The sequence below is a fragment of the Cercospora kikuchii genome (genome assembly GCF_019650295.1).
Source record: "Cercospora kikuchii DNA, contig_00003, whole genome shotgun sequence".
Taxonomy (NCBI): Eukaryota; Fungi; Ascomycota; class Dothideomycetes; order Mycosphaerellales; family Mycosphaerellaceae; genus Cercospora; species Cercospora kikuchii.
In genome coordinates, this window is record NW_025408584.1 from 547,397 (window position 1) to 566,588 (window position 19,192).

The following is a 19,192-nucleotide window of genomic DNA, read 5'->3' on the forward strand; positions in this document are numbered from 1 at the left end:
GCCGGATCCGGATGCGCTTGTCGATATGGCCGAGCGGATCATGACCATCCGATCCAGGTAATCACGGAATCGGGTCCAGAAGCTATGGCAGAGTCGAGGTGGGCGTCAGTGGTGGTTAGGAGCACGGTGCGTGGGATGCAGTTATTACGAGGGTAGAGAGCTACTTCGTCCACGTTATTTCCACAGGCCGTTCTTCTCGAGGCGTCTGACTCTGAAGTCAGACACGAACGGGAATTTGCAATGATCGCAGTGCGTTCTCCGGCAACACACTTTACTCCAAAGGCGGCCGACAAAAGCTTGAGCAAAGGAAAAGAATTTTGGCAGAATCTAAACAGACACACGATCTGACTTCTCTTGCCGGCAGTTCAATTAGGCTGCGAAGCTGTAGGCGCAACATGAGATGGTCGCGGTTGCAGGATTCACGTCCAGACGTACACGGGCAGCGTGCATAGATTGCAAGACAATGGCTTGTCTCTGGTATCGCTTTGTTTGGCTTCCTCCGATGCAAATGTATTTCTCTGCCCATGGCATTTCACATTACGCTGGAGATACTATGTCGTGCCCATCGCAGTTTAGCTCATGAAGCCCATTCCAGTTCTTCTGGCTCGTGGTTTAAGATGTTCAACGGCTTCGACGCGGAGAAACCGGCAATGAGAGGACCGCACGATGAGAAAGTACCATCGAGGGCTGAGCACTTTTCTCTGGCGGGCGTGATGGCAAGAAAGACGGTGGTTCAGGATGCCGCCGTCGTAGCTGGGCGTACTGACTACGTGTGCATGTTACGGTATCTGTGCATGCTCTATCTCCTTGTACGGATGAGCGTAGATTTGTCTCACCGGGCCTGGGTCATACCCCGCAGGAGTCCTGGCGCCGTAGACTAGAATCTGAGGAGAATTTTTAGGTGCTCCACGTCGCTTTGACGGCTTGCGACGCTGTTCCTCACCAAGTCACAAGGTAGGCTTGCCGTGCTTTTTCGCCAGCGCCAAGTTTTACATAGAGCAATGACACAGGTCGGGCGTAGAAGTCATGGGCGTCAATGGTCTCTATGGGCACTGATCCCATTTTGCATCCACTGTGGCCGTGCATAATTTGGAAGAAGTTGGATTCGAATCGCATTGCGGCGGGGCGCAGGGTCCTGGCAAGCACGGCACTTACTCGGGTGCAACGACACAAGCGAGATGTGAGGCCTTTGCATAGAACAAGATTCGGTGATGACTTCGACGTCCGCGTTTGGACATGACCCCAAGCCTCGTTTGTGCACAGTGTTCTTCGACTCGCGAGACCAGCTGAAGTTGATGCGTCAACGTCGTGTCTCGAGTCTGTCCAAGATGACGCTTTAGTCGGATCCGGCTGATTTCGAAGATTTTGAACGCCGGCGATGCGCGGAAAAGTTATCGCGACTCGAGAGGATCAGGAATTCGCTGCTCAAAAACAAGCTTGTGCAAAAGGAGGAAGCGCACGTCCAATAGTAGCCTTAAGTCTGAGTGTCATTCTGTGATAACGAGGCACAGCCGACTCCAAGAAAACAGAAACCTGCAGCCCAGGCCAGCGACCTCAGTAGTGACTTGTCGAGACGCATGAACGCATTCGACAGTTGCAGGATCGCAAAAAGGTCACGTGGTACCCCAGACTTCGTGGCCAACTTCACCTCGCGCTCTCCTCGGCTTATTTCTTAACCCACATCCGGGACCGGCCACGGCGACGCGGTATATGCCAATGGACACTTGGAAGTGGTGGAAAAGCATCAAGAGACCTCGGGACAAGCTTGTCCCGTCTTGTTCCACTGATGTTCATCCTCTTCCAACACCGCTACGACATCCAGCTGAGTCACCTAACGGGTGGAACTGGCGCAAGACTGCCGGGAGAAGGGGGGAGATGAGCGGAAAAGCGATCGAACGACATATCCCATCACTCACAGCAGCGTTCCATTGCGAGTCTGGAGCTGGTGTCTTATTCCATGGGCCAGCCTTCCCGGGAAGGCGCATTGGAATAAAATGGATGCACAGCTGATCGGAACAAGCTGGGAGATGGTGGAAACTGCTGGAAAATACTTTGCTCGGCGATAACCTATTCTTTCTGGCTCCGGACCAGGCAATGGGCTGCTTTCCCGCGTGTTGATTTCCCATAGATGCCGTCAGCGAGGCACCATGGCCATCCGGTAGGGTAATCCTACTGCACCGACAGCAACAACAAATTAAGGGTACCCGTTCCATATGTCCGATGGTCAACGTTTCACTCCACGCGCCTACGTTGACTTTGCTCGCATCCTGGCGACTGTAAGCGAGATCATGATGGCGTAAGCGCGCGGCTGCAGTCTGGAAGCTGCAAAACATTGAAGATCCCAAGTGTCGCGGCCATTCTGTACAATCTCAATTGGATCACTTGTTGGAGTTTGGCTGATTGTCTATGTAGCTTCCACACTTGTGAAGCCGACACGAGAGATGATGCGAGGAGGAAGAGGAGTCTGGCATACTTTCGTCGAAGCTGGAACATCGCTCTTTGCGCATGTATCGAGCCATCACGTATCGCGGTGTAAGACAACAGAGAATAACCTGTCGATCATATCTGAATTGCGCTGGCAGACAGCAGAGCATGATGTGACATCCTGCATCGTAGTGTGCTGGCGCAATGGCCGGGCACATACTAAGCTTCACCGACCATTGTGAGAGACTCGTTGAATACTACTGGATTGACGTGGAAGATCGTAGAATAAAATCGGCAAAATTGAGATTGTGAACGGGTCACGCCAGGGCTCTTGTTCGATCTATAGCCCGTCGCATGCGAGCACTCGCCGAACTTGGACATGGGAGATCACTAGGTCGCCTTCAATGCTGCGTCGGAACGGTATCCTGCAGTGGACTCTCTGCAGACATTTGACCATAGTGGCCACTACGAGAGCGGGCTTGCATCAGATAGGCAGCGACGGTGAAGACAAAGCAAACGCTTCTCTTCCCGCTCTCTGCTCTCTCTGCTCCCTCTGCAATGTCTATGCTTCCTCTAGAACTGTCGCAAATTGCACAGCACGATCTTGCTGATCCGAAGCGGATACATGCAACGACATCAGAGAGAAACACCCGGTCTATTTGTCAGACAGGTGTGCCCTCGTGCAGACGCGCTCGCTTCACCAGAGCACAAAAAGCCGTCGTGAGTGAGTAGAGAAATCTAACAGGGACGTGAGACACAATGTGACGAAGCTCGCAAAGGTCGCGCAACATTCTCTTTATCTCATCCACGCATCGCCCGGACACAATTGCAATGTGCCGTTGAGAGTCGTTTGCAGAATTGCGCCAGACCACGGCTGCTGGGTACAACATGCTGTAGCTAGACGTGCAGCCAAGTCGCAAACAGGTCCGCGCAACATCCGGAACTGCGATAGAATGGAGAGTCCGCGCGGGAGACGAGATGTCTGGTCGAGCGTTGCGTTCCTAGAAAACCCGCCAAGTCTACAGCCAAAGCCCGACTTTCGTCGCGGACTCGCACGAAATGCAACGGGTGTACAGAAAATGTTGCGGGGAGGCTCTCAAGTCATATGAATCCATACGGGTGATATGGGGTCTCCGCAGGATTGCTGCGTTATCCGAGAGGCGTTTTGTCGAACGTAAGAGAAGTCGCCAAGCCTGTAGCAAGATTGCGAACCCGCTCTCGCATAACATGCGGCGGGAACCTGAAAGAATGTCAGGAGATATATATTAGTAGCCCGAGTCTATATAGGCTGTACGGAGCGTCCGTGGTAACGATTCGTTGTCCGAGGGACAATTCGTGTTTCGAAGGGAGAGGTCGCCAAGCCTGCAGCAAAATCACGAAGATCGTTCCCGCTTCCGCGAAAGACGCGGCGGGAGCATGAAACTGAGCTAGGAGAGGGATCTCAATAGCCCGAGTCCATATACGCTTTACGGCGCGTCCGTAGGAACGCTGCGTTGTCCAAGAAGCATTTTGTGCTTCGTAGGAAGATGCCAAGCCTGTAGCAAAATCACGAAGAGTGCTTCCGCCTTCGCATAACAGGCGGCGGGTACACGAAACTATGTCAGGAGAGGTGTCTGAGTAGCCCGAGTCCAGTCCGAATGGTGCGGAGTGTCCGCAGGGACGACGTGCTGTCCGAGAGGACTCTTATGTCTCGTATGCGAATCCCGCCAAGCCTGCCTCAAAATCACGAAGATTGCTAGCGCTCTCGCACAACACCGAGCGGAGACATAGGTCCAGGTCAGGGAGAAGTATTTGGAGAGTCCGAGTCCATTGCGGGTACTCTGCAATCCCCGTGGCGACGATGTGCTATCCGGAAGGCATCGTATGTTCGTAGAGAGTAGCGCCAAGCCTGCAGCTAGATCGCAAGATTCGCCCGCGCTCTCGCACGAGACGTAGCGGAGACGTGGCGCTAGGCTACGGAGATTCGTTAGGACAGTCCGCATCTACTCCGACTATTTTTGAGCTCCCGCAGGAATTTTGTGGTGTCCAGTCAGGCGTTCTGTGATTTGCAGCAAAAGCCGCCAAGCCCGCAGTCCAATTGCGAAAACCGCTCGCGCTCACGCAACAGATTCGTCGGATGGGAGAGCGGTTTGGGAGAGTGATTTAAAGATCCTTTTCGTACATCGCGGTTGTTCCGGAGTTGGCGAGTCCTCGCATGCGTTCGCGAGCGCATAGCTTGTGAAGCCCAAGAAAGGAGATTCGATCAACACGCACTCGACCGCAGCCTGCACCGCGACCAGTTCGCTGTTTCATCAAGCTACTGCCATTTTCGAACTACGTCGCCTTCGGTGGTCGACGGTCTTGGAAGCCGAGAGAAATCGCGGCATTGGGGCAGCGTGCAGTCGCGAGGGCCTACGAAGCAACGAATGTCTTGCGGCGAAGCCCTGTCGGAGCAAGAGGTTGTCTGCCCACATACTCAGATGTTGCAGCTCACTGACTGGGATATTGCAACGACGTGCATGAGGGGTGCTGAAATATCCTTGACGCGATGTGGCTTCCAATATCTTCGTCATATCTTGAGCAATGGGAGGTGCGCCATTTCATGATGCGCTTGGGTACTGCACCGGATACGTCAACTGCATCTGTGACAAACCCGTGGAGAGAAGCAATCCCAGAGGTTCAGGTCGAGAATAGATGCTAAATGCCTGGTACATTAGTTCGCTCGATGAACTTGTCGCTGCGCTTCAATTGTGCTTGACCGAGCTGTTGCGGGCAGTTCTTGTGGTGCGCGCTATGCGCTGTATGCGGCGAGTGCTGTCGGCAATAGCGGGCGCGAGATACGTCTTATTCGTTTGCGCATAATGCCTCTGGTGACATTCGCAGTTTGTTTGGCATGTGTGGGCGTGCACGTTGCCAAGGTCCTGCATGTCGGGATGTGAAGTGGAAAGAAGCCGGAAGCCCGCAGCAGGGTCGCAACATCTGCTCTCACCTCCACGACAGCCATCGCTTTGATCGTAATACTTCCAGGACACACCTTCGAACAGTCTTTCTCTGTCGCGACTATAATCGAGTTGGCGCAGGATATCCGACGTTCGCAATTTGCAAGTACAAGTCATCGGCAAACGCGCGCACATAAGCACAAAGTCGTTCTCGCTTACGCAGAAAGCACACCGCCCGCATCGAACAACTTCACGGACACGCGTTCGGATAGTCTCTTTCGATCGCGGCTATTTTCAAGTGAGCGAAGGGAGTATGGGGTGAGCGATTGGACATTATCGAGTTCACAGAAAAGTCTGCCAAGCCCGCGACTGAATTGCCAAAAACCGAACCCGCCTTCGCAAAAGACCCGGCGGGCACATGAAAGATTTCAAGCTGCAACGCTCAAGGCATGCGCTGCCATCAATACTTCTTTGGAGCCTCCGACGGAAGTTTGACGTGAGCGGTGAGCCATGATAATGTGTCCAGTAAGAACTTCGCCAAGCCCCCGCGACTGAATTGCCCCAGACCGGTCCCGCTTTCGCAAAAGACCCGTGGGGCACATAAAAAATCTCAGGCAGCAGCTCTTAGAGTATACCCTCCTGTCAATACTACTTTGGAGCCTCCGACGGAAGTTTGACGTTAGCGGTGAGCCCTTGTAGCTTGTCCAGCCAGAACTTCGCCAAGCCTGCGACTGAATCCTTCAAACCGGTCCCGCCTTCACAAGGGTCACCGCGGATGCCTGAAACTATCTCAGGCAGCGCACTTCATGTGTCTCGCCCCGTCAAAACGATTTGGAGTACCCGACGGAAGTTTGACGTTAGCGGTGAGCTGTTCCACCATCTGTATAGCCAGATCTTCGCCAAGCCCGCCGCAAAACCGTTCGCGCTTTCGCATGACATGTGCCGGGTGGACAGCACGTCTTCAGGAGAGGCTTTGATACAGCCCTCATCTATCGCGGCTACTCTGAAGGGGGCGCGGAATTCCTGAGGGAGGCGGTCGGGTATACTGCGCACGTGTGAAGTGCATCTAAGGGTACGCCAAGCCCGCAATTGATTACAATGAACTGCTTTCGCCATGATACAACATCCAGCGCGATGTAAAGTGCATAGTATGAAGCGTCGTCCCAAACGCGCTCTTCTGTCGCAGAGTTGCGCCACACCTCACGGAAACGCAAACACACCACCCGAACCAGAGCTACTGCAGGACATATACGAGAGGACAACATTCATCGCTCCCTACGATCAGATGTTCGTTGCCGACTTCTTCGTTTCGTTATATTTCCAGAGAAGATTTCGCTTGCCCATATGATTGACACGACGCCGCGTTTGAAAAGACACCAAAGGCAATCGATTGTTTGCCTGTTCTGCTCAGAGGGAGGCGGCGAGATGCGTAGCGAGCTCGCAATAGTTGAGAACGAGACCGCCCGGGAGCCCGACTCGCCTTCTCGAGCACACTAAGCGAGCTCTGCAGCAAACATGCTATTGCAAATCCGCCAATCCGGCGGAAACGAGAGAACTGCGAGAACTGCAACCGCGATGGAAATGCTATGCATCACCGCGAAAGTTTGCTGCGATGAGATTGAAGACGAGAACAGCGCTCTCCGCGAAGCAAAACAGAGCTTCTGCAAGGGGAAGGAAGAACTTGATGCCAGGTCCAAGCGAATCACGGAGCGAGAGTCCCAAGTCCAGATCGCCAAAGAACGTGCAAGTTCACCTAACGAGGAGTTCGCTCGATTGAAACTGGGCGAGAAGTAAGTCAAGCCACCTCCATTGAGCTGGTCATCATCTTTGCTTCTATGCCTCGCTCTCGTGGTGTCCGCATCCTCCATGCCACCAGACTTCCAAATAGACTGGGGTCACTCGTGCCTCGGTTCAACGGAGAGGGAGAACATTTGCTTCACGCATTGTTCATATTCCATGCCAGCCAGTCTTCAAACCTCCGACACGCATACTTTATGCTGACCTGGAGACAGTGCTGACGTCTCAAAGCTCACTGAACGCACAACGAGAACTCGTCGAGAAGTCTTTCGCCTCTGCAACGAGTATGGTGGCAGAGAATGGCCGACTGGAAGAACGAGTTCACGGGCTCGAGCAGATGATCAAGCTGCCAAATGGCCAGACACTGGCAGATCGAATCGCAGTGTTGACTTACGAGAACAATAATCTCACAACACAGCTTTCTCAAGCCAAATCGGAGGCTGCAAAGGCTGCGATCATGGAGAAGACGGTGCAGAAGATGCAGAACGAGATCCAGAGGCGAGATGCCATGTCATCGTCGTCTTCCAGCTTCATATCACAAGCTCCACAGAATCCTCAGAACATTCTCGAGACTTCGGTGGCCAGCCACTCGTCCAAGAGACATCATCGCTGAGAGCCATCGTTGAATGAAGACCAGCGCCGCCATGTCACATAAAATGTGCTTGGCGAGATCCAGCTGCATGATCACTGATCATCGCTGAGAGCAGCTACTTGTGACTGCGAGACAGAATAGAGACAAATCAGTTGTGGAGGCAGGAGCGACACATTCGATATGTTCACAGATGAGCCAACAGCGAACGCGACCAAATCATAAGCTCGTCATTCCACTATGCTACTGCTTCCACCGCCGCTCGTTAAAACTGATACTCGCTCAAGCTCGGCGGCAAATCCTCCACTCTCGTCCCCCACTGACTCTCATTCCTCCCTAAGGTCAGCACCAACTCCTTGCCCTCGGTGAAGAACTCATGCCCGATCCAATTCCTCGTGTAATCATCCCCATCCAGCGTCGCACTTTGAATGTATACATTCTCATAGTTGCCCCCATCAAAGTTCACATTTCTGATAACTGCCGTATTGCCCGTCACAGGGTGCTTGATTCTCACTTCTTCAAAGAAGGGCGGGATGATAAAGTACACGTTCTGTCCCGGGTTCGGTATCAGACCCATCATGGTAAAGGCCAGGAAAGCCCCCATGGTCCCAGAGTCATCGTTCCCGGGAAGACCACCGAGCGTTGGAGAGAAGAATCTGGGCACGTAAAAGTGCGCGCGTGTAGCAGAGAGAGCAGGCCGACCGGCGTAGTGGTATTGGTAGACCGTCAAGAAAGAAGGCTCATTTCCAATGTAGGTAATGTTCTGATCATGCAGGTACTCCAGCCTGCGCACAAACGTCTCCGGGCCGCCGAGCGTAGCGATGAGCTGTGCCATGTCGTGGGGCACGTAGAACGAGTACTCCCAAATAGAAGACTCGTAAGTCTCCGAGGCAGTATTCTGCAGACTGCATGACTTGGTAGGAGAGGTATCAATGTTGGAGCAGTAGAGCGGATCCTGTCGACCCCAAGTCTGATTGAGATACTTGGGCTGGAAGAAGCCGGTAAACCCGGTGCTGGTCGAAGAATTGAACAAATTCGACTCTTGGTCTGCGCGGAAGAGATTGCGCCAGTTGCCACTGGTCTGTTGATACTTCTCGACATCGCCTTGCTTGCCAAGTCCTTGAGCGATGGTAGAGATGCAGTAGTCGTTGTAGCTGTACTCGAGTGTGCGAGAGATGGAGCGAGTGTGAGTGCCGAAGCCCTTGTAGTCAAAGTCCTCGACGGGAATGTAGTGGAGGGACTTCCAACTGTCGAGACCGCCACGTCCTTGGCAGCACCAGTCTGATACATGTTAGCATGGACTCAGTGCAGTCTTGGGACTGCTCACCATATGGCTCCTCCTCGGCATCTCGCACCACCGCCTCGTACACTTTATTCCAGTCAATGTTGGTGGAATTGAGCTTGGAGTAAGCATCGGCCATGACCACGTCTGCGTTGCTGCCGCCTTGAGTGTATCCTTTGCTGAGTGACATGTGGCAATCCGGCAGCCAGCCTTGAATATCGTACAGTGTCAGCAAGCCTTGGATAATCTGCTCCATCGCAAGTGGATCGACAAGAACCAAGAAAGGAAACTGAGATCGGAAGTGGTCCCAGATACTGCAATTCATCAGTCCAGACTCCGCTCACATCCCACACGCAAATCTCACCAGTAAAAGCTGTCAAAGTAAATCGTGTTGGCATCCACCACTGGCTGCACACCAGTGTAGTTTTGAGGATTGATGAAAGTGCGGTATACCCCTGCATCGCGTTAGCTCCCTTCAATTCCAACATCAAGTCGAACCGCACCTGAGTAAAAGTTCTTCAGAGTATCCTGATCCACATCATTCGTCTCCACTGAAATCACACTCATCTTCTCAGTCCACGCATCCACAGCCGACTTCTGCGTAGCTTGAAAGTCAAAGTCAGGAATCTCACTCTCCGCCAGTTGACACGCTTGTTCGCTGCTGATGAAACTGTACCCGACTCTTGCAATAACAGGTGATCTGTCTGAGAATCGCACAAAACCTCCTCCTGGAAGTGGGTATCCATTGATGCCACGGGAAATCTTCAAATCCTTCACATCCGCACTTCCACGGCTGTTGACAACGATTCCTGTATCTCGGACAGCCCCACCCTTGAAGTCGGCGCAAAAGTATGCAATGTACTTCTCCTGTCCAAATGATGGCTCGAAGCGCCCATAACCCGTCATTCTTCCCGAATTCTCGACAGAGATCGTGGCATTATCCTGACGCGAATCGGACAGATCTGACAAGTCCAAATAGATGACCGGACTGCCACTTCCATTCTCAGGAAATGTGAATTGGAAGAGCGCAGTATGGAAGGCAGCTGTCATCTCACCCCGGACGCCGCTCTGAAGATCGATGCTGAAGTAACCTGGCGAGGCCTTGAGCGAGGTGTTGACGTACGGTTCTCTGCGATCTTTCTTGGGAAAGTCGCACCCATTAATCTCATCAACCTCACAGCTGGAGAAAGGGAAGAGCGGGAAGAGGCCTAACGAAGGATTGCCACCAGTTCCAGAGTCGTGCATGCCGGAGAAGCCAGTAATATTGGCGCCATCAGTGGTGAAGCCGCCCTGTCTGGAGTCGCTATCGGTATCGGCGACCGCTTTGGCCATACCATATGGTAGTGATGCTCCAGCGAAGACATTACCTGCGCAAGTCAGTTGCAGCATTCAAGTATCAACGCGCTACGCGCATACCTCCGTTCTGGGTTCCCACCAGCTGATCGACATATTGCAAAGGTTCAGTGACAAGCGCTGCTGACGCCAATTGCGCAGCCAGCACAACAGTGGCGAGCGAGTGAGCCATGTTGTCAATGTGGCGCAAAGGTAGAAGGTAAGAAGCGGGATAGCGACAGGTGAAGTGAAAGCATAAGTCAGAGTGAGATTAAGTGCCTACATTGTGATGGCTGTGCATGAGATGATCTGGGTGTTTCGGAAGCTCTTGATCCTGGCCCTGTACGTGGTTGAACCTGTCATGTCGTGTGGGAGAGATCCAAACATCTCTCTCAAACGCGGCAGATCCGGAAGCTACTTGGACAATCCCATAAGGTTTGACGCTGTACTGAGCGCAAGAGCTTCCACGATTTCACTGCAGCTCCTCACAGTGTCCTTGGTCGTACTCTGACGGATTGCTGCATTGCACAGACCACCTGAATTCAGGAACTCAACTTGTACATTGTATGGGTGCTGGCAGCATGTGCTCCAGGTGATTGGTAGCAATTGCGTTTAATTTCCAGAGACTTTCCCAGGGACGAGGTACGGATAGTTCGGGAGGGTCAGTCATGCACCAGATGCACGAGAAAGATCGAGAAGACCGGGATTCGCATTGGCCATCCTGGTCAGACGCGGACTTAGCGTGCAGGCGCGCCTCAGGTGTGATTGCCGTCCTGCACTATAGCTATGGGTGATTGCTCACCCTACTGCGATCTCTCCTCTGCACTCGCAAGATTCCTTCTCACTTCTTCGCCTCCGGCTTCGGCAAAAATACATTCAGCACCCTCCTCGGAATCCTCTTGAATCTCACTTGTTCCCAAACCCCCACAATCTCCTCATCCTGCAGAACAAAAACATCACCTTGCAAAATCGTCTTGTCGTTTGGCAGAATCCTCATCTGAACATAGTTCTGCAGAATGCTTTTCCCCACTTTCACCTTCTCCGGCTGGAATTTGCTACTCAATTTCATCGCTCCCACACCTCCATTAATGTACGCAAACTTATCCCCGTCTTTCTCCACAGCATTACATACGAACCCGCTCAAGTGGCCTGTTGCATCGAGAAGGTGAGGTCCGAGAAAGTCTTTCTGGAAGTCGAGATGTTGGAAATCGATTGTGGCTGTAGCTTCGAGCGTTCGACCATCGAAAATAACTTCGGACATGTTTTGATATTTAGGGCCGTACTGCACGAAAGTTGAGAAGAGTTTGTAGGCCTTTGTGCGTTGGACGAGCTGAACCGAGAGGTTGTTTTCTTTGATCGCGGCGGTCTGGAGGGAGGCTATGCGGTTGAGGATTATTGGAGTGTAGGGCGCCCAGGTTTGGAGCCAGGTTGTGGATGATTCGTAGGTTGCGGTGCAGTGACCCATTTCTTGGAGACGGGTGCCGGTTGAGGTGGTGGAGTGAAAGGTGCAGTGGAGGGCTGCGAAACTTGCAGTGGGCTCCTTGGAGGAGGCCTTGACTTCCATCTCGATGAAGAGCGACGCGATATTAGTTGGGTCTTTGACGATGAGGGGTTTGTGGACTTGGAGGTCGCTGACGTTTATGCCCGGGACTTCGGCGTTGGGGTCGTAGGCGCGGTGGATGTGGCTGGCGACGGTGAGGACCATGTCGGAGTAGAGGCCAGAGGGTGTTAGGACACAGTCGTTACACTTGTGGGCAAGCACAACTGGGCTCAAGTCGGGGTCTGCGAGGCATGATCTCACTGTCACTTTCGCCGTTGATGGTGAGCCGTCCAGTTCTTCCCGCACGACCTGCTGGCATGAGGGCGAGAGGTGTTTTGGTGTCGACATAGTGAACGGCTTCTATCACGATCTGCAATGTCAATAGGTTGACAAGTTGACACTCGTGCGTGGAGCGTTGTGTTTATGTACATGGTCCGGAAGACCTGCGTCGGGTGGCTACTACCCGGAAGTGCTGCTGACCACCAGAATAGAAGCTTCATTTATGAAAGCCGATATCGAACCTGCGTCAGGACGCATGTGGAGGTGCATGTCAGCACAACCAGAGGCACGTCACATCAGGTCAGGCGTGAGCAGGCTTGGCAATATCTCGGAGCTGAAATCATTCCGAAGTTGCTTCAATCTGCAACGCCTGAATGCGCGTACGGACATGTGATCCGCATCCTGCACATCAACAGCAGGCTCAGCTGAAGACCTGAGACACTCGTCGACCTCACCGACCTCCAGTCACGTCGAGAACAGTGCCAGTAACGTACGACGAAGCCGAGGAGAGCAACCAGATGATCGCTTCAGCCACTTCTTCAGCTTCACCAGCACGTCCAAGGGGTGTGGTCTTGCCAAGTCGGTCAGCTCGATCCGGATCACCAGTCGTTGCATGTATCTCCGTATTGATAAGGCCAGGCCGAACTCCATTGACACGAACGCCTTGAGTGCCAAGCTCTTTTGCAAGTCCGACAGTCAGAGTATCAATGGCTCCCTTGGAACCAGCGTAATCGACATATTCATTTGGACCACCTGTCGATGTCAGCAGCTATACTCCCTGGAGTCATGTACTCCTCACCCAGTTTCGCCGCCGCAGAAGAGACAAATACGATGTTGCCGCCTGAACCTCCTCTGCTAGTCGGCATCCGCCTCGCAGCTTCGCGTGCGCACAAATATGCTCCCAGGACATTGACATCGAACATCTGTCTCAATCGACTGATGTCCATATCGGCAAGAGTCATGGCAGGCAGTGTGATGCCTGCATTGATGACAACGGCATTGATTGCACCGAAATGCGTCTCCACCTCGTCAAACATGCGAATGACATCCTGCTCGCTCTCGACACCACCTTTCACGATGATGGCTTTCCCGCCTGCGGACTCTACTGCGTGAGCAGTCATTTCTGCTGCTTGAGCATTCTCCTTGTAGTTGACGCCTACGTTCCAACCTCGTTTCCCAGCCAGGATCGCGGTTGCACGGCCGATACCACGAGAGCCGCCGGTGACCAGGACTGTTGTTGGGCCCGCCATTCTTGAGCACTGCGAAAGGAGATAGGAGATGTTGATGCGTCCATCTGTAGAATGGGTTGTTGTTGTATGGCCACTCGGAAAGTGGGGAGCAGCGCTCTTGGCGCCGGCTCGTGCGAGACTCGGTCTAGACTGTCCCGACGATCTTGCCTGGGAACCCACCTCGAACCTCAGAAGCATCAAAAACAAATGTGCTCACCTGTCAGATCGACACCCGCAGGAGGTGGAGCATGATTCTGCTCGACTGCCAACTCATCTGATGCGCTGCTGCCATTGTATGCTCAATTCAGCAGCAGCAGCGACCGCCGCAAACAATTGCCGAGGTCTTGAAGTCGCGTCGCGTTTCTGCTGATCAATCAACGAAATTGTTCGAGCAAGGGTGTTTCCAAGCGACGACATTTCAACATTCTCTTCATATTGTCGCGTTGATGATTCTACGGGACTAAGCGCCACTTCCATTCACTGATCCCACACTCAAGATGGCGCCGATCTCTTACAACACGCCTTACCCAGGCATACCATACTTCACGCCTCAACACACCAATTCGCCGGGAACACCTTTTGACAAGAATGCTCCAATGCCAACGCTGTTCAAGCCTCTCACGATCCGTGGTGTGACGCTTCGAAATCGCATCGTGGTGGCGCCCATGTGCCAGTACTCTACCGCAGAAGCAGGCCCGCAAATTGGTGCTTTGACTCCATACCACGTTGCCACGCTGGGTCACTACGCATTGAAAGGTGCCTCTCTAGTCTTTATTGAGGCTTCCGGGGTCCAGCCAAACGGCCGCATCTCGCCCAACTGCCCTGGCGTTTGGTCAGACAGCCAGATTGACGGAATCAAAATGGTGGCCGATTTCATTCACAGCCAAGGAGCTCTATGTGGTATGCAGCTAGCGCATGCAGGCCGAAAGGCTAGCACCATGCCTCCTTTCATTGCTGCTGGTAAGAAGGCTGCGAGCGTACGAGCTACGAAAGAAGCCGGCGGCTGGCCTGACAATGTGGTTTCGGCTTCTGGAGGTGAAGACTTCACGTGGGATGGCATCAGAAGTGACGATCCTAAAGGCGGGTACTATGCACCACGAGAGCTGAGCATCCCGGAGATCGAGCAGCTTGTTCAAGACTGGGCTTCTGCAGCACAGCGTAGCGTTCGAGCTGGGTGCGATGTCCTCGAAATTCATGGTGCACATGGGTACCTGGTTCACCAATTCTTGAGCCCGATAACAAACAGACGCACAGACAAGTACGGCGGCTCGTTCGAGAACCGCACACGACTTGTGATTGAGATCATCCAGGCTATTCGCAGAGTCATCCCAGCGAGCGTGCCATTGTTCCTCCGATTGAGCTCAACCGAGTGGATGGAGGAGACAGAAATTGGGAAACAATACGGCACCTGGGACGTGGAGAGCACCATCAAGCTCACGAACATTGTTGCAGACCTTGGCGTAGACCTCATTGACGTCTCCAGTGCGGGCAATCATCCTCAACAGAGGATTACTACGTTCAACGCAAAAGACTACCAGATCAAGATTGCGGCGCAGATCCGAAAGGAGGCGAAGGCTGCCAACAAGAAGATCTTGATTGGGGCTGTTGGCCTCATCATAGAAGCTGAGCAAGCCAGAGACATCGTAGAGGACAGTGATAGCATCGAGAAAGAGGCAGAGGTTGCAAAGGCCATGACTGACGCGACTGGCAACAAGGAACCTATGGCTGACCTGATCTTGGTTGCACGACAGTTCATGCGTGAGCCCGAGTGGGTGCTCAAGGTGGCATGGCGACTCGGCCTAGATATCGCCTGGCCGACACAATTCTTGCGCGTGCGATTTCCAAAGCTATAGATGACAGCGATGATGACTTGTACATCATATAGATCTAGAGTCAATGACTCTTACCATCTCAGCCCTCTTCACGGGCCATCTATCCAACGGCACCATGCAAGCGAACCGATACTACACAACAACTTCGAGGCATGCCGAAGATAGCCCGCCATCACTCCATGTGCTCTCGTCAACACGTTTGCAACTAGGATGCCACGTTTTCGCCACAGTAGTGAGCCGGCCGACGAGCCGTACCTCGAGACGCGGACAAATTCACAGATGCAGTCTCGCTGCCGACTTGTAAAGACCTTCTCGAAGCACACAACCCGATATAGTGGGTCCGAGCTAGGATAGTCGCAGATGTCGTGATCGCGCGCCCAAATTCGCGACTTCAACACTCGCCAACAGCACCTCTAGGCTATGGAGAAAGTGCAAAATCTCTGCCGCGTTGAATGCTACCATGCCCATGCCAAGCACCAAAACACTGTTTACGTGCTTGCACAAGCTTGTACTTATTGCGAGCATGCTCCCAGGCTATGCTTATCGCTCTTGTCCCGTCTTGAGCGAACGCCTTGGAAATCATCATGGCTGAACCTGTGGCGCCCAAGGTGCCGACCGCGAGTATCGCAGAGACTCTTCCTACACAGGAGCCGCAAGTCAGGAAGCACCGAACATGGTATCATACAACTCTTTTCAATGCCTGCGTTATTGGAGGTGTTGGGTTCATGGCACCTGGACTGTGGAACGCCATGAACTCGCTCGGCGCAGGTGGTGCCCAAGAGCCATATCTTGTCAATGCGGCAAATGCGCTAGTCTTTGGACTTATGGGAATTCTTTGTTTGTTTGGAGGACCTATCGCAAACCGAATCGGACTCAACTACACTCTGCTGTTGGGAAGTATCGGTTATCCTGTTTACAGCGCGGGTGAGAAACTTTCAATCCTCCCTTTTGAAGTCACATACTGATGTTTTTCAGGCCTGTACTGTAACAATCGATACGGTACTGTCTGGCTCGTACTCGTCGGCGCTGCCACTTGCGGAATGTCAGCAGGACTCTTCTGGGCGAGTGAAGGTGCAGTTGCGTTAGGCTATCCCGAACCTGGAAAACGAGGCCGATATATGAACATCTGGCTCTGGTTCAGAACTGGTGGGCCGCTTATGGGCGGAGCTATCGTGCTCGGACTCAATCACGACGCTCATGCTGCGAAGAAGGGCAAGGTCGGATATCAGACATATCTGGTGTTCGTCGCTCTGCAATGCTTGTCTGTGCCGCTTGCACTTGCGCTCAGCCCGCCAGAGAAGGTGCAAAGAGCAGATGGCAGCAAGGTTATCGTCAAAGCTGAGAGCAGCTTCAAGAAGGAATTCCAGGCGCTTTGGCAGCTCAGCAAGAGGAAAGATTTGTTGCTACTGCTGCCGGTCTTTTGGTCAGCTTACTTCAACCAATACGCTGGCAATTTCCAGGTAAGAAACCAGGAATACTGAATACGTTTCGAGGACTTGCTCTTACCATCATGTACAGACATACTACTTCGGCGTGCGAGCAAGAGCGCTCATGGGCTTGTGCCAATACATCGGCGGTCTGATCTCATCTCAAATCATCAGCGCACTCCTCGACTACAAAGGACTCCCCGTGAAGAAGCGAATCGTCTACGGCTTCTTCTACGTCCTCGGGCTTCACATCGTCGCCTGGGTCTACGGCTGGGTCGTCCAAGAGCATTACACCAGTATGGATGAGGCACCAGTGTATGACTGGGTCGACGCAGGCTTCTTGAGAGGCTTCTTCGTCATCATCCTTTGGCAGTTCTCCCAGCAGGCTCTCCAGAATTGGATGTACTACCTGCTGTCCACGAAGACCGACAACATCTCCGAGATGGCTCGCTTCTCCGGTATCTTGCGAGGACAAGAGAGTTTCGCGCAAGCTGTGTCTTACGGTATCAACTCCCAGGAGTGGAAAGGTGGCCGTGTGCCGCTTGCCATCAACACTATTTTGCTGGGTGAGTACTTCATTGCACGATTGTGAGTACGTTGTTTCTGACTGAGATTGCAGGAGCTGCTATCATACCTACATGGCTAGTCGTCCGCGATCATGAGCCCATCGAACATGACAAATTGCCAGTGCCCTTGGAAACTAGAGAAGCAGAAAGTGAAACTTCAAGCAAGCATGAGGAGCCACAGAAATAGAGCGTTACTGGCGTCCTTCCAGTACTCCAAATTCGAAGCCGTTCTGTGACGACCATTCATTTCAGCAACCCTTTCGGAACTTCCGGACGACAACATGATCTGGAAGTGGATGTCTAACATCAGAGCATCCAAGCAGAGTGGACATGTTCGTCGTGTCTCGCTCGCGTGCAGCCACGCGACAACATTCTTGAAGACCGTTATCACTTGGCACCCGAGACACGGCATGAAAGCGCTGAACCGAACAAGCATCTCCACAAGAGGTCTTTGCGAAGCATGCGGGCACACGAGCTCTCTCCCGTTCATGGACGAACTACTCCACAAGCTGCAATTGCTCCGCAAGGGATTCTTCGCCAAGCCCGAGCGAGGCCACTTGATTGACGAGCAACTTTGCAACCTTCCGCATTGAGACAAGTGTACCAAACACCGTGACCGGATCAAGCATCTCGCCTCTCCACCACTTCAGCTGGATATCTTGGCATAGACCGCTGGACAGTCAGTGGCGTGCAGATCTGCTCTGTGCTCTGCAACGGTTGCAACTTAAAAGCGTGTTAGCATGTGGAGTGGACCATGGCCATGGCCTTCCTATAAGTATGTTCTAGCTGCCATCAAGGTTGTTCCATCTTCGTCGCATATACCTTCGATTGAGATACCACTATGAAGTTCTTATCAGTCTTGGCTTTGGCCGTATCATGTGCTTCTGCACAGCGCAAGTGTGGAACTACCAACAACAATGCCCCTCAAAATCTCAGATACGAGGCCACCGCAGAGCCTGCTGACAGTCTTGCGGCTCGTCAAGCTTCGAGAGCAAGATATACTGTCGACACTTATGTACATGTCATCACGACCCAGAACAAGAGCAGTCTGTATCCTCGCGAAATGGTTGAGCAGCAGGTATGCAAGGTCTCGAGTGTGCCGAGCGTAGGACTAGCTGATCATTGCTAAAGATGCGAGTAATGAACGAGGCATATGCTTCTGCCCGCTTTGCTTTCAAGACGATCAGTATTGACTATACTGTCAACGATGCATGGGCTTCTGCTCTCGATGGACCTCTGGAAGTGGAGTACAAGACCAAGCTGAGGAAGGGAGGCTACGATGATCTCAACTTGTACTTTTTGAGTGATCTTGGGAGTGAGCATTCTCAATTTTTCTTTACAAAGAGAAAGTAATACTGACTTGCAAAAACCAGACGGCCTCCTCGGCTTCTGCTACTTCCCCGAGCCCTTCGCCTCACCAGAGCAACGCATCGTCGACGGCTGCGTAAACCTCGCAGGCAGCATGCCCGGCGGCGAAACTCCTTCCTACAACCTCGGAGCCACAGCCGTCCACGAGACTGGCCACTGGCTCGGACTTTTCCACACCTTCAGCGAAGATGGACTCGGCTGCAGCGGTCCAGGGGATTACGTCCTTGATACTCCTCACCAATTGAACGCTACTCGAGGATGTCCTGCTGTGAATCCTGATACTTGTCCCCAGCGACGGGGTGTGGATCCAATTCACAACTACATGGATTACTCGACTGATATTTGCATGTACGAGTTTACGAGACTGCAGAGTTTGAGGATGAGGGTTATGTATGCGACTTTGAGGAGGACGCAGAGGGATAGAAAGTAGGGGTTGCTGGTTTGTGGGAAGGCGATGATGAGGTCATGAGGGTATGAGATATGATTAACTGATACAGAGAATATGAAGGCACGCAATACTATGGCCAATAGCTGGGTCGGATCACGAAGCACGAGTATAGCAATGTTACCAAGTGCTGGCTCACACGGCTCTAGAACCTGTGATATGGA

At 52.8% G+C, this 19,192-nt stretch overlaps 7 protein-coding genes across 7 annotated transcripts; 4 read left to right on the top strand and 3 right to left on the bottom strand.

The window, feature by feature from the left end:
• Positions 1-6,857: 6,857 nt before the first annotated feature.
• On the top strand, positions 6,858-7,752 carry CKM354_000460000 (uncharacterized protein; the record flags this gene model as incomplete). Its single annotated transcript, XM_044799841.1, has 2 exons — positions 6,858-7,132; positions 7,371-7,752. The coding sequence occupies 2 exons, from the start codon at positions 6,858-6,860 to the stop codon at positions 7,750-7,752; spliced, it is 657 nt and encodes a 218-aa protein (XP_044655776.1).
• A 241-nt stretch (positions 7,753-7,993) lies between these two features.
• Positions 7,994-10,535, bottom strand: CKM354_000460100 (uncharacterized protein; the record flags this gene model as incomplete). The annotated part of the gene is made up of 5 exons (XM_044799842.1): positions 7,994-9,009; positions 9,056-9,324; positions 9,375-9,465; positions 9,514-10,377; positions 10,427-10,535. 5 exons carry the CDS (start codon positions 10,533-10,535, stop codon positions 7,994-7,996), a joined length of 2,349 nt encoding a protein of 782 aa, XP_044655777.1.
• A 648-nt stretch (positions 10,536-11,183) lies between these two features.
• Positions 11,184-12,230, bottom strand: CKM354_000460200 (uncharacterized protein; the record flags this gene model as incomplete). Its single annotated transcript, XM_044799843.1, has 1 exon — positions 11,184-12,230. The coding sequence occupies one exon, from the start codon at positions 12,228-12,230 to the stop codon at positions 11,184-11,186; it is 1,047 nt and encodes a 348-aa protein (XP_044655778.1).
• A 382-nt stretch (positions 12,231-12,612) lies between these two features.
• CKM354_000460300 (uncharacterized protein) lies at positions 12,613-13,411 on the bottom strand (the record flags this gene model as incomplete). The annotated part of the gene is made up of 2 exons (XM_044799844.1): positions 12,613-12,914; positions 12,961-13,411. The coding sequence occupies 2 exons, from the start codon at positions 13,409-13,411 to the stop codon at positions 12,613-12,615; spliced, it is 753 nt and encodes a 250-aa protein (XP_044655779.1).
• A 476-nt stretch (positions 13,412-13,887) lies between these two features.
• On the top strand, positions 13,888-15,243 carry CKM354_000460400 (uncharacterized protein; the record flags this gene model as incomplete). Its single annotated transcript, XM_044799845.1, has 1 exon — positions 13,888-15,243. One exon carries the CDS (start codon positions 13,888-13,890, stop codon positions 15,241-15,243), a length of 1,356 nt encoding a protein of 451 aa, XP_044655780.1.
• A 563-nt stretch (positions 15,244-15,806) lies between these two features.
• Positions 15,807-17,402, top strand: CKM354_000460500 (uncharacterized protein; the record flags this gene model as incomplete). Its single annotated transcript, XM_044799846.1, has 4 exons — positions 15,807-16,146; positions 16,198-16,682; positions 16,741-17,215; positions 17,269-17,402. The coding sequence occupies 4 exons, from the start codon at positions 15,807-15,809 to the stop codon at positions 17,400-17,402; spliced, it is 1,434 nt and encodes a 477-aa protein (XP_044655781.1).
• Positions 17,403-18,056: 654 nt separating this feature from the next.
• On the top strand, positions 18,057-19,013 carry CKM354_000460600 (uncharacterized protein; the record flags this gene model as incomplete). The annotated part of the gene is made up of 3 exons (XM_044799847.1): positions 18,057-18,293; positions 18,347-18,530; positions 18,589-19,013. 3 exons carry the CDS (start codon positions 18,057-18,059, stop codon positions 19,011-19,013), a joined length of 846 nt encoding a protein of 281 aa, XP_044655782.1.
• Between the last annotated feature and the right edge of the window lie 179 nt (positions 19,014-19,192).